We start from the raw sequence: 14271 nt of genomic DNA on the forward strand, positions 1-14271 counted from the left end.
GCTGAACTGCTTTAAATTATGAAATGTTCTTCTGCCAATACAGCAAACGAAGAGCCTCGCGCACATCACAGTGACTGGTATATGAGACGAAAATAAATACTGTGAATGAAATTCAAAAACAGAAGACTGGAATCTAGGAAACATAAGCATCATAATGTTTTGCAAATCCAGAAACCTCTTCGCGCCCGAGGGGACGCTGTGGGTGCAGCACCACCTAGAGGCTCCTGTGTGCAACATCACCTGCGCATTTCCCAACATTTGACAACAAAACGACAGTTACTGAAACACACGCTCGACTGTTTTGTTTTTCTCAGTAAGCTCGTAAATAGTGGTGCTCAAATGACCTACTTTTGTTTAATGTAGCCAGTTATTAGTTATACAGCGCTGACTTGATGTGAGTGCTGTTTGGCACGTGCTCGCGCGTGTGTGGGTGTGTGGGTGGGATCTCGCTCGCGCGCGGTGCTGCAGACTCTCGTCTCGAGTCGTTCAACGGTCAGGAGCAAGTTTGCTGCTCGGTGATTCTCTGAGTGTTTCGCCGTCATGGAGCCACGGAGGGGAAAGCACTGCTCCCTATCAGCGCTGTGCTGTGTGTTCGTGCTGTGGACGCAGCTGCAGCTGAGTTGGACGCAAGGTAAGAGTTTCAAAACCGAGTCTGTCATCTGAACTAGCCACATTTGTTGGTGTGTTTGTCGTTAGCTATTGTTGGAGTTCAGCACTGCGCAGGCCCGAGTTACAGCAAGTGTCCTGACGTCAACTATGCTCTTTGCTCTGAAATGTTTACTTTGCTCGGTGGACGTGTGAATGTCTCACTGTTACCAAACCCAACTGTCCTGAATGTCGACACTGCTGTTTTCACACCATGTTGTGGCAACATAACTTCTGAACTGTCACCAACTCTCCATCTAATGCTGGGGGTTTGCCCGTGTTGCGAAACGGGAATAAAACATCCACAATCTGTGTTTCTCCCTCTGGGGTTTGGTGTAGCTGAGGGCATCCTTTATGTTTTGCGCTGAAGTTGGGCTAATGGTGGCTAATTTGCAACACACAGTCGTCTTTATTTGGACCAGATGATTAATGAGCGGCGACATGTAATTTATTACGATGCATGAACTGTAAAGTTTGTAAACACTCAAAGTAGAGACAACAGAGCTTCATTGTCAAATAGTCTGATTTTACATGACAGGTGCTAATCTAGACAAGGAACAGCCTAGAAAAGACATGACTCCATTTTCCAAACACAGACACTTTCGGCGCTGATAAAGAGGAACAGTGATCACAAGCTGAAACTAGATGACTGGGTGGTTTTAGCTGTTCAGACATGTACAGGTCTGCTGAGGGTTTGTGGAGTGGTGTTTACTGGCACACAACCCAACATGGTGCAAAGTTGTTGCAGCATTTTCGAGGATAATTCACTCATTCAAGAAAATGTACGAAAAGGCATTGTCTTTTTCATGCTGATGGAAAGTTGAGCGTAGCAGTTGTACTCCATGAAACATTTATTTGGAGCCTCACAGAAAAATGGCATCGCAGCATTCTCCTTAACAACTGCAGTAGATGGGGACTTAAACAAAACATAGCTGAAACAAAACATGAAGTGGCTCAATACAACTTCCAAGTCTTAAGAAGTTGCAAGATCCCAAATGGGTTCAAAGAGACGTAATTTACAGCCTTGGAACGCAGTCGAGCTTGTGCACCCATGACACCCATGACAGGTGCACTCACACTTTTCATCTTGGAAGCTACAGTAAGGATTACGGCTGAGAAGAGGGTGTAAGTCTTTTGAAATCGTTTTCCAGAGACTTGGAATCTGACAGACAAGCTTCAAAGAGCCATTCTGTGTTTTCTTTTAGTTGTTTTTTTTTTGTGTGTGTGTTTTTAAAACCAAGTCCCCATCTGATTAAGTTGTTAAGGAGAATGCTTCAACACTGTTTTGCTTAGAAGCTCCAGAAATGTTTTGTGGACTGCAAAACTTTCCATTGGCATGAGTAGACGATGGCTGAATTATCATTTTTGGGTGAACTTGTCCTTTTAAGAAGTGGACTTTTGTTTAGTTAGCAAGGTGTTGTGTTGATTTTTATTCCTTGTACTTCTAAATTACTCTCTTCAGGTTCCATCTCTTTCCATCAGTGTGTTTTTTCCTATGATTTTCCTCAGAATGCCCTGGAGATGGACGCACCTGGGTGCCATTGGGTCACAAATGTTACCACTTTGTCCATGGAGAAGAAGACCAAATCAAAAGCTACACTTTTGAGAGCGCAAAAACCCTCTGCCAACACTATGGTACCTGAGACATTTTATAATTCGTATATTTATAAAGACAAAATAACAGCTAGACTATATTTTCTACCCTGTGTGTGAACTTGTTACTGTGCATTGCTGTGCTCTTTCTAGAACTTTTGTCAATCAAGAGCGCCGAGGAGAATGACTTCGTCGTTAACTATAGCCCAAGGGTGTGGAAAGGCGCTGTCAATGTGTGGCTGGCAATGTATTATGACACAGACAGTAAGTACTCCACCATATGACCGGAAGACTGAGAACATGCTGCATAACTTCCATAACATAAAAACTGACTCTCTGAGGCAGTTGAAAAGGAAAAAGGCAGGGGTAACTGAATTCTACAAAACTTCTTAACTAAGGACTTGTCTACATATGTTTGAGCACTTTTAAGCCTTTATGTCTGTGTCATCTTAAATGTCGGGAGTGTACTTTTACAATTTATCTTAGAAACTTTAATTTGACAATTGAATTCGAGCAGCGATGGAATGTAAGTACATTTACTCAAGTACTGAACTTAAGTACACTTCTGAGGTTCCTGTGCTTTACTTGAGTATTTCCATCTTCTGCCACTCTATAATTTCACTCCACTATATTTAAAAAAAATGATTTATTAATCAGTGTCATTCATTCATTTTTTACTCCACTGGATTTATGTGATAACTTAAATTATTTGTTACTATGCAGATAGCATGCTGTATGAAAGCTGAAGTCGCACTTCTTAAAATTAATTCATCAGCAACTTGAGGAAAAAACTGTAAATTCTGAATATTTTACCTGATAATTGATCAATCTATGGTATATGGTGTATTCATGCATGTAAATATGTCTAAATGTGCTTTTATTTTTACTTTAGAAACTTAAATACATTTCATGCTAGAAAATGAAGGTTCATTTAATATCAGACACTTTGCTCAAGTACTATTTGTATGAGTAATTTTCGGCTTTACCAAAGTAATATTTTAACAGTTGTTACTTTAACTGAAGTTACAACTTTGGGAACTTGTTACATTCCGGCTCAAGAGTAAAGATAAATAATCCTAACTCCAGAGTGATTTCCAGTTTTTCATTTGTTCTCTGTCTATTGATTTAGAATATGAAGTGCTGTCGGTGTCAGTCCTCTGTTATTTTCTGCTAGTGCCAGCTAGCTGACTCTACCTCCCTTCCAATCTTGGAACAAAACTCAGGACATCCTGTTTTTTACACAGCCATTGTCAGAGAAGCTAAGCCACCAGAAGCTGAAGATCATATATCAATCAGTGTGAATATGGTGCTGTATTTAATATGTGTGAAGATGATTTGAGTGCAGCTAGTGCACATGCTGGAGTAGACAAACATGGTTGACATTACTTGTGATTGTTGTTGGTATTCCTCCTGGAGTGGAGTGCTGATTGGTGCATCTTGTCAGGTGATGACATGAAGTGGCATGGCAACCTACCTGTGCATTACACTAACTGGGAGAGCAGCTCTTTTACAACGGACCTCGTGCCGCTGGACACATGTGTGACTCTGCACACCACCACAGGGAAGTGGGAAAATGTCAGCTGCCTGGAAGAGGTGGAGAATGGAGTGGTCTGTGAGGCATATCAGAGTGAGATCAACTTCCTTTTTTAATGAAACGTTTAAGTCTGAAGTATTTAGAATTGAGTTGACTATTAAGGTACTTGTTTTTCACAAGGCATTAGCTGTCCAGGGGAAGAGCAAGTCAGCGCAAGTAAGTTGACCTTTTTATCCTTTTATGTACTTTCTTTACTAAGTCCTCTGTGATTTTTGTGTTTATGGTAGTGACCTTCCTTGCATTGTTACTTGTCCTCAGACTCTCGCCCGCTGATGTCCGCCTTGGTCATTCTGAGTGTGGTAGCTATCGTGGGAGTCTCTGCAGTTGTTTGGTTCCTGCACCAGAGGCATAGTCGGGGCTCCACGATCTTCACGCCTTTCGAGTACCACCCTCCGCTCCGAATGCTGGATACAGACCGGTCCTGCCTGGTGGAGTCTGAGGAGACTGACAGTGTGCCATAGGAGAACTTTTCTCTCCCTTCACGCTTGGTGGGTGCTCATACAAAGAGAAGTCTGATCGCAAACAAACAGTTATGGATGTAGTTTCAGTGTCATGATTCAGAGTAATGTAGTGTGATTCTAAGACAACTGACACAGTCTTACTCTGATACTAGATCCTCACAGTGGCACATAAACATCTCACTTCTTCTGCTTCTGTCATGTGCACTAACAGAGAATCATCTGTACCATTTTTCAAATTGGTGCATTTTCATCTGTAGCTGTAGCCTGGTTTACATGTCCTCTGTTATTATCAGGCTTTTGTTTATTAACTTTTAAGATAATTATTTCTGGCTATGATTATTAGATGTGACCTACTTTTGTTTATCAAAAAAAGGAGGGATTAAATAAATATACTTTTCGTAAGCAGACAGATAATATCTGTTACAATCTACTCCAGCAATTTAAGTATTGCATTCCTATACATTTGAGGGACTAACGAGAGAAATGGAGAGGTCAGTTGGTGCAGCAGAGACCGAGACTTCCTGATGATTAGTCCCTAATATATATCAGGTTCCAAAAATGCTGGATTGCTGCAACTACACGTTTCCAGTACACACTCACTGCCAGGTTAAAGCCTTTTGCCTCCAGTTTATAATGCAGGCTTGCTGTTATAAATGTGTAATCTACGAGTCCAAGCTGAGATAAGCCTGTCAGATGTCATCAATGGTTATGCTCTCAGACTTTTAAAAGTTCTGTGTGGAGCCACACTAGAAACCCTTAATATTAGGGTAGACATATTCACCATTATGCCTTATTCTGCATGACAATATCTACTAGGCCATTTATATAGGTTATTGCGCATGTAAAATAACCCTGAAAGTTTAAAAGGTAAAGAGAAACTCCTCTCAAACAGAAAAACACTGCTCCTGAAACACCCCGTCAGTAGTCCCACCTTATTAACTCTCCTGACTTTGTGATATCACACTGCCACCATGTCACAGGTTTGCATAATTTGTGCCCAGCAGGCAAGCGTGGCATGTAAGAATTTATTTGGCACAGCTGCTCTGTTTTTGTCAGTTGTCGGCTCAGACCTGTGTGAGCTGACCAATTAGAGGAGAATGGTTATTTAGGAGGGGGGGCATTAAAGAGACAAGAGTCGGAACAGATAGTTTCAGACAGAGGGTGAAAACAGTGCTGCAACACTGGACAATGTGAGAGAACTAGTGTGTTTTTTAACCATTAAAGCATGTAAACCTGTTCCAGTAGTAACCCAAATTAAAATTATGAACTTGCATCATATGTCTCCTTTAAAGAGCGGTCTTGCTCACAACTAACTCACTTGTGGTTTGAAATGTATCAACCCACACAGTTCGGGAATTAGTTACAAGCAATTCCAATTAAAATGAGCTTCATATTGTGAGTATAAATTTGGAGGTATTTGGACACTACATATACTTTAATTTAGTAGTTTTGCATTTGGTTACATGAGAGTAGACCGTAGTTATTAAGTGTTACTAAGGGAGAACAACTTTATGTGGTATTACCACCTTATAGGCTCCATAATAAGCAAAGCCTATTAGTATCTTAATTCATGTACAATGGCCTTCTTACTTGTGAACATGAATGAATAAGCAGTAGTTGGGAGATTACAGAGGGAACACTCTTAGTTAATGGCCTACTAGTTAACAGGGCAAAAAAGGGGGCGATATGTAAGAACTTACGTTGAAAACATTCAAAAATGATCAACAGAATGTGATTAAATAGCAGTTTTGACATTTTGATGTATTGTGTAGCAGAGAAATCTACTGGAGTTAGCATGCTAACAAAGCTGAGCTAACTTGCTAAGGGCAGCTACAGTTAGCAGCAGTTAGCAGTTGCTCTCATGAAATATTGCCTCCTTTTTGTTTTGAGCATGGATTTGACAGGTGGCTACTTCTTAGATATTACACCTTTAATGAATACTTCATAATGTCTAATAAAGAGCCAATATCTACTAAAATGAGCTACAAAGCAACTAGTTAATGGTTGATATGCAAATATATGCAGATGTGTTGCCAAATTATTATGCAACAGTGATGAGTAAACTGACCTTTTTAATGTGTAAAATCAGTGGAGTGTCACATGTAGATGCACATGTAAATAGCCAGAGTGTTAGCAAATGCCCTGTTATGCCATGCTTGTAAATGTAGCCAATGATGTAAATTTGCACAGGCCATCAATCTTTCTTTTTTATGTATAATATGTTGATCTGAAAAGCCGTCCTAATTGATTTTTTCCTGCATTCTGTCCCAGGCTTCAGTTTTTATTGTAACTAACCAAAATAGAGCCTTTAAAGCCAGTTCATTTGCTTCTTATGTACTTTTTACCTGGTCTAAAGACACACTGTGTATTATTTGTGTTTATGTTAAGTGTTAAATTGCCGCCCTAGAACATGAGAGAAGTTAGCCTTTAGGGCCTTCAGCCAGAAAGCCCTTTAAGCACATGGTTAACATGGTGAAAGGGTCCATATCTACGTGGACTACATGCTCTTTAGTCTACATCACCTGACTTCCTAAATCCCTTCTGGCTGAAAGCCCTGAAAGCGAACCTCTCCCAGCACTGCTGCGCTATAAAATGGCATTATCTTTGTTTTGTTTTGAAGAGAGTAATCAGGATTTTGGTGTTGGAAATAATAAATGTTTCCTGTAACAATCAAGATTTATAATGGATACATAGCAGAATGATGACAGTAGATAGTATTTCTGTGTGTAACATACCCCTCTCAAAACTGTCCTACATTTCCGACAGCATGGATGCTTTTGAGCATTATTTCTGATTAATTTGGCCGGACCTGAGCCCTTGTGTGTTTTCGTAATAAAGTATGCTTGAATACAACAAAGGCCTGTCTTTTCTTTTATTGAATTAGCTCTCAGTCTGAAAGTTTCTATTCGGCAGTGACAGGACTATGTTGCTCTTCCATCCTCGGGTTGTCCAGCAGTGACAGAAATCTGGAAGAGGAGGGAAAAAAGAAGGACTTCTCTACTTCTCTACATTCTGTGTGATCTATATTGAGCATTTCTGTTTGATATATATGTCAATGCATAATTGAGGAGAAAAGGATGAATTAGGACACCGAAATTGGGGATAGAGCCTAATTAGTTCTGAGAGGACATCTAAATCACTGTCATCCGACGAGCGTCACTCCCTCCAAATGTCCGGTGGCTCTGTTGACATCTCAGCGTGGGCCGAGATGAAACAGAACTGTGAAAAATCAGCAGGAAATCTTTTTTTTCCTTCCCTTTCAAGCACATCTATTTTTAGACTTCCAACAAGTCTGTCTTTAAGTCATGGCTGCATACGCCTTTTTTTGTTGAGTACTTTTTCTATTCCCAATTTGATATGTCTTATCATCTTAGTTACGAATTAGCAAAGGTGTCCGTGGACCAGCGTTCGGTGATGTACCAAACTCAAAGAACTGTAACAATAACCTTTTCCTCCTAAACGCTCCAGGTCATTTCTAGATTTGGCCACAAGGTGGGACAGTGAATCACATTTCTGTCAAGTCCCCTCACCGATATTGTAGGAAAGGGATTTTCTTCCACTAATTAATGAGTCCTGGAAACATGGAATATAGTCAGTTTGATACTGTATTATATACCACAATACTATGATTCTCCAAATTCACAATTCTATTATCACTGATTTTTTTTTTTTAATGACCCACCTGAGAGAAATAAGGTCCACAATGATAGCAAAGATCTTAAACATTTTCACACGTTACTAGGAAGATGATCTTGTTTCCAATCCGATGTCAGACTATGTGGATGATCCAGGAAGTTCTGTAGTCCTGCTGTGGTGGACATTAATTAACATGTTAAGCAAAATGAAGGTCTACAACAGCAGACTAGTGAGGGGAACAGGAATAAAACTTAAGGCACTCATGCGTGAAGCAGGAACTAAAGTACTTAGGAGTTAGGTTAAAAAGCCTTTATTCAACTGTACAAAAATCCTGAAGATTACACCAGCTATTTCCCCCATCATCTTATCGAAGTGGCTCTACCCCAACCCCGTCTTTCAGCATAGTATTATAGCAAAGCATTTTGGTTTCATTATAACACATTATGAAATTTCCTAGAATGTGTTACAATTCACCCATAGTGCTGTATAATCATAGTCATACGCACTTCTGAATATTCATATTTTTTTCCTAACAATCTCCCAATAATGTCTATACTGACCAACATTAGTATGTCTTTTAGTACCTGTTAAAAAAGATACATTTCACAGTGTTTTGTGTGCTGTTCTCTTTTTTTGACCACTTATAGTGACACATAAGCAGCTTGTTATGTGGTACACCTGCCTGTAACACATAACCTTGTGTAAAGCACCCAATGGCCACTTAGACTAACTCCTAAACGTATTTTTATGTATTGTAAAAATGATTATAATGTAAAATGATGACAATTTAAAACATATATACATATATATAAAATACTATGTAATAAAATAGTGAGTGACCAGCATTTATGATGTATTGAAACTTAACCTTATAAGTCATTGTAAAATGCATCAAAATGTGTTATGATTACTGTTATAAGCATTCTGAATATATATGATTGCATTATAAAGATTGGCAACATAATGCAACAATGATTATTGTTAGAAAGCATTACGAATACTTACGAGTGCTTGTAACGATTATACAGCACTATAGGTGCATTATAACTCCCTCTATATGTTCATGTACATGTTACAAAGCATTATAGACATGGGCTTCCTACAATAACCAAACACTTGAGGAAATGAGAAAATAATCACACTTGGCACTGAGAGGTTTGAACGGAGCTCAAAGGCTCATTTCCTGATTCAAATATGAACAAAAGCCACGATGCCAACAATCAAAACACAACCTGCCATCAGTCTGGGAGTGATTGACAGGCCTTAAAATAATACGGAGATGATAGCAGTGTCTGTAAGTCTTTTTTTATTGCATTACATGTTTGTTAAGTGTATACTGACAAGACTGTGTATATTGCAAGGTGAATACTGGAGTATAATATTGTCAACAATGGTGGCTGTGAAACACACAGTTCTGTTTTTGAACATGCATCACTTCAATTTTGTACAACAGTTTGACTTACTTGGTCAGATATCAGCAGATATGTATTTTCAAAACTCACATTTAAATGACAAACGAATGATTCACCCTCATACCAGCTATAATTTATTCAGGTTATAAAAGTTGATTGCTTCCATCTCGATGATAGGTTTTGAAAACTTGAATTGAGATTGTAAAATGTTCTTTCCTCACATTCTAGCCTGGTTCCAGGTCTCTTAATTGCTTCCCTTATCTCAGATATTGTTTTAGTGATTAAAACTGAAGTTTGGTTAGGAATAAATAGTGATATGAAAACAAAAATGGAAATTGAGTGTGTTTATCAGGCTGTTGGAGATCTACTGAACTCGCACAGATCTGTCATTTGTTGTAATGCTGCAGAAAAGCTCCTGTGTGTCAGCAGCTACAACAGAGAAAAACGTGTATTGACATGCAAAAGGAAGGTTTCCTTCCATTTGTTTTCCTGCACCCCAGATGTAATTATGATAGTTATAATTATGATAATTAATGGTAACATAATAGACTAAAAGACCTCATTTGATACGTTGGAAATAATTTAATCCATGACGAGGCATTTGCGAGTGATTTATCCTGTTACATCCCTGAAACCCATCTTTTCTGTTTAACTGAGGATGTGTTTATTATCACAGAGGGGCTATTGTCTCGTCACAATGGCTGTAATGGCCTATTTTCACTGAAATAATGGCAAGCAAACCTCATTCACACATCTGCCACACCACTGCTCGAAGCAGGAAGCGCTCTGCGCTGACCCAGAATGGCTAATTAAAATGGACATTGGTATGCATGAATAAGATATGACATACAGTAGCTTGACAGATGGAAAGAAAATGAGAGCCATGCTGGAGTTATGTGTTATGTGTCGATAAATTACAGGGACAAAAAAAATACCATTTGCTCATGATTTTACACTGTGTTAGACATGTAAAAACAGTACTGACCCTGGCCTTTGTGTGAATACAGGTCAACTCTTTCCTGCCTATTTCTATTCTATATCTATTTTTTGTTATTTATGTTCAGCTCACCCTCTATTCATGTTCTGTCCTTTTCCTGGGTGAGGTGTCTGTGCACAGAAGTGTGGAGCATCTGTTTCTCATGTCCCGGAAGTCTCATGTTTCTCCCCCGTTCACCCTCCTGGAACATGCTCCAATTAACAAAGGAGGAAAAACAAAGGCCACTATTTACATGACTGCTCTCTGACCAGCCGTTCTGGATAAACAGCAGTATATTCTATGTCGAGACGCTATAATTCTTTACCACCTATTACAGTGTGCGCGTGTTAAATGAATGCTTAAACCATGCAGTTATGTAGTTTTGGAGAAGAAATTCAGACTAGGAGTTTTAACATTTACAATATTAATGTGGTAATAACACAAATGCAGAAATATTTTTTTTTTTTCCCATAAGTGCATAAACAAGCTGTTCTCAGAGGATGTAAGGTCCCAAGAACATTGTTTGATGCCAGAAAGGTGGTAGGGTCTGCCTCATATAAAGTACAACAGTATTAAATTGTGTTTGTTTGTTCAGTTTGTCTAGGCATAACGATAAAATCATTGAATGAAAATGTGTCCGTCCTGATCAAAATGTCTTCAAATAAAACAACATAGTGCACCTTTAATATATACAATGCCATATATTCCCATGTGTCATTGCATTGTGTGTTGCAAAAATCACTGTAATTGTATGAGAGGATTCTGTGGCACTGCGTAAGGGATTATATTTTCATATCTGACATCTCGCATTGGTGTGGCAGATTTTTGCGGATTGACACACTCGCACACACACTCGGATGCAAACTTAGGCGGTGACCGGACCCAGTTTTCAGCTCCAACACTGTGCCATTTTCTAAATCAAATGCATGTGCAGTGCTGGGAGGCTTTGGTGTTAAACGGATCAGAGCATTGTGTGCTGACATGATTAAAATCTGTATTATTTAAATATGTCAGGAAAGAGAAGAAGGAAAAAAAAAATCAATGACAGTGAGTCCAACTCCTGTGCCTTCGGGGTGTTCTGAGCTTTCTGTGGTACTGATAGAAAAATAACAATTAAAAAACAAAAGCACCATCTTAATTTGTTTTCCATCGGTCCCTGGAGAGATCATCTTCGCTGTGTCTTTGGAATCTCATTATACTTTCTAATCAAGACTCTTTAAAAATCCCTTTAAAGGGGACAGACTGCTTGCCCTTCCCCCAGCATGCTGCTGCATTGCAGCCCATCGACTCTGCGACTTATTATGTTACAAATGACCAAGGTATAGGCTGACATTTTGATTGTGCAATGTGGAAAAAAAAAAAAAAACATAGCCGGAAAAAAAGAAAAAAGGGGGAATTTGAAAGAGACGCTGCCCTGATCTCTCCCCATTGCTCATTCTCTCTAATGAAGATTGTCCAATACAATTAAAAACCCAGGTATCCTGTGGCTCAGCTTGACAAATTCATCAAATCAATTCCCCCCTCCCGCACCCCCCACCCCTCAACCCTCTTTCGCCATGTGTGTTCATCCAGCCAGGCGTATGTTTCACTCAGTCCAGTCAGTCAGTAGCTACTGTGACTGCAGCATCTAAGATGACAACAGAATTAGAGGTGGTGGGAGGGTGGGGCTGGGGCACAAATCAATGAGCACAAGGGACGGAGAACTAGCAAATAAACCGGTTTTAAATTACAAATGCAACATGCCTTTTGTGCCTTAATTACTGTATCAAATTAGCTCAACTTCATGTACAATCTGTGCTGGCTCAAGTGGCACGGTCATAAATTGAAATCCAATCCGTTCCCTATACACATCTTCTCTCTAAAAAAAAAAAGAGAAAACAGAAATTGGTGTAACTGTGATACTTAAACACTGGATCTACAGCGCTCCACCAGGCCACATCAGCCGTACATTTTCATTTTCGTTGCATTGTTTTAATTACGCTGTGTTGTAAATGTTTGTAGTCGACGTTGCTGATCGAATTCACACAGTTTTTCTGTTGCATCAGGAAGACATGGCAGTACTCATTCAAATTTGAACCATCGCTAAAATGCAACGAAAGCTCCTTTTTAGATGTCTGGACTCCTCACTAGCAGGTGCAACAGATCCACACACTGAAGCTAAAAGTATGAGGAAGGTGATTTACTTTGCAGTCTGTGAATGCATTTGCACCCTCTGTATTTACCTGCACTTTAGCTTCTTAATTATTGATCGTCCTGTTTTATTTTGTATTTACTCACTGCACTCACTTTATGTTCTTACTTCTACTACATCTTACTGTTTTAACTGTGTTTTGTGGTACAAAAAAAATGAATTGCAAGACCAACTAATGCCCCGTCAAATGTTCAATATAGTCATCTCTCAGTGAGATTCACTTTCAGAAATTGCACTACTTTGCTCACTGTCTCTGCAAAACATATTGTTCCTGCTTTCTTGGGTATTAATTATGTAACCCTTTTTCTTGGTTCGGTAGTGTTCTCCAGCCTCTCTTGGCTGTGGGCAACGAGCACACAACAATTTCTCTTCCTTTACTTTTCTTAATCTTTTTCTTTAAATTGACAGCGACACTGAAAGACAGTGTGCATCAAACCTCACCCTCTCAGGGTTCACGACACTACTCCAAATTGCACGTTACTCTAACTCTGTGTCACTCATAACGACGGCAGGTAGGAACTGCCATAAGCAAAGGAACTTGAAATGCGCTTCAAAAGATACACATGTAAATACAGTGACAATAAACAAGAGTTAAAGTGCTATTAAAGTTTGTAACATTATGTAAGCTTTTCAGCAACACAATCAGTAGTAAGTAAATTTAAAGGATTAGTTGGCCCCAAAATGAAAATTCAGCTATTATCTGCTCACCCCCATGCCGATGGGAGGTTGGAGCTTCACAGCAAACAACTGAAGTAGATGGGGGCTTTAAACATCTCGTCTGGCATAATCCAAGTTCCTGGAAGCCCTAAAATCCAAAAAGGATGTGAAAAAAACTCCATTTAAAGTGAGTCTGAGGTGGGTACACAAAGAGTGTAAATACTGTCTTTTAAAACCGATTTTGGATTTCAGGGCTTCCAGGGACTTGAATTACGCTGGACGAGCTGCATGGAGCCATTTATTGTTTTTGTTCCCCATTTACCTCAGCTGTTTAGGAGAACACTGTAACACTGTATTGCAGTGTACTATAGACATCATCTGAATTTCCATCAGCATGAGGGTGAGTAGATGTCGCTGAATTTTCCTTTTTGAGTGAACTTATACTTTAAGAATGGGGAATTGGTTATTTTATTTTTTTGAAGTTGTACTCATGCACCCAGAAACAGAAGTATGTGCGCTGCAGACTTGGGATCTCAGGACTTTCGAAGACTTGGATTATATTAGAGGAGCTGGACGGAGTCACTATCTCAGATTTTACTTTAATTGTTTAGAAGAACGTTCAACACCATATCACTGCGACGGCTCGTAAATGTTTTCTTGCACCACCAAACTTCACCCTGTCTTTCCATCGGAATGAGGGTGAGTAGATGATGACTAACTTTGAATTTCTGGGGTGAAGTTATCCTTCAAGTATTTCTATTATGGCATCAAAAAGTTGAAATCCCAAAAACAATATTACACCAGCACTCAGTATCTTTTCTAAACAGCTCAAAGGGTTATAAATAACACCCTGCAAATTGAGGAAGTTTATTCAGCTTAATACATTTACTGTTTTTGTAATAATAAATCATGAGTCAAACCAGTTTTTTTAAAATCTCTTGCATCATTTGAATTTATGGTGTATGAGATGAAGTGGCCACCTTTTGCAGATATGACTCCTGATCATCCTGATTATGTTTGACAGTCAGTGTGTGTGTGTGTGTGTGTGTGTGTGTGTGTGTGTGTGTGTGTGTGTGTGTGTGTGTGCACTTGCTGCTGGCCGCAGT

At 39.3% G+C, this 14271-nt stretch overlaps 1 protein-coding gene across 1 annotated transcript; it reads left to right on the plus strand.

Annotated features, from left to right (window-relative positions):
* Positions 1–291: 291 nt before the first annotated feature.
* On the plus strand, positions 292–7146 carry cd302 (CD302 molecule). The gene is made up of 6 exons (XM_037109915.1): positions 292–631; positions 2155–2280; positions 2392–2502; positions 3683–3865; positions 3953–3988; positions 4091–7146. The coding sequence occupies exons 1-6, from the start codon at positions 541–543 to the stop codon at positions 4291–4293; spliced, it is 750 nt and encodes a 249-aa protein (XP_036965810.1). The 5' UTR covers positions 292–540; the 3' UTR covers positions 4294–7146.
* The last annotated feature ends 7125 nt before the right edge of the window (positions 7147–14271 follow it).

Source organism: Acanthopagrus latus, chromosome 9, assembly GCF_904848185.1.
Source record: "Acanthopagrus latus isolate v.2019 chromosome 9, fAcaLat1.1, whole genome shotgun sequence".
NCBI lineage: Eukaryota > Metazoa > Chordata > Actinopteri > Spariformes > Sparidae > Acanthopagrus > Acanthopagrus latus.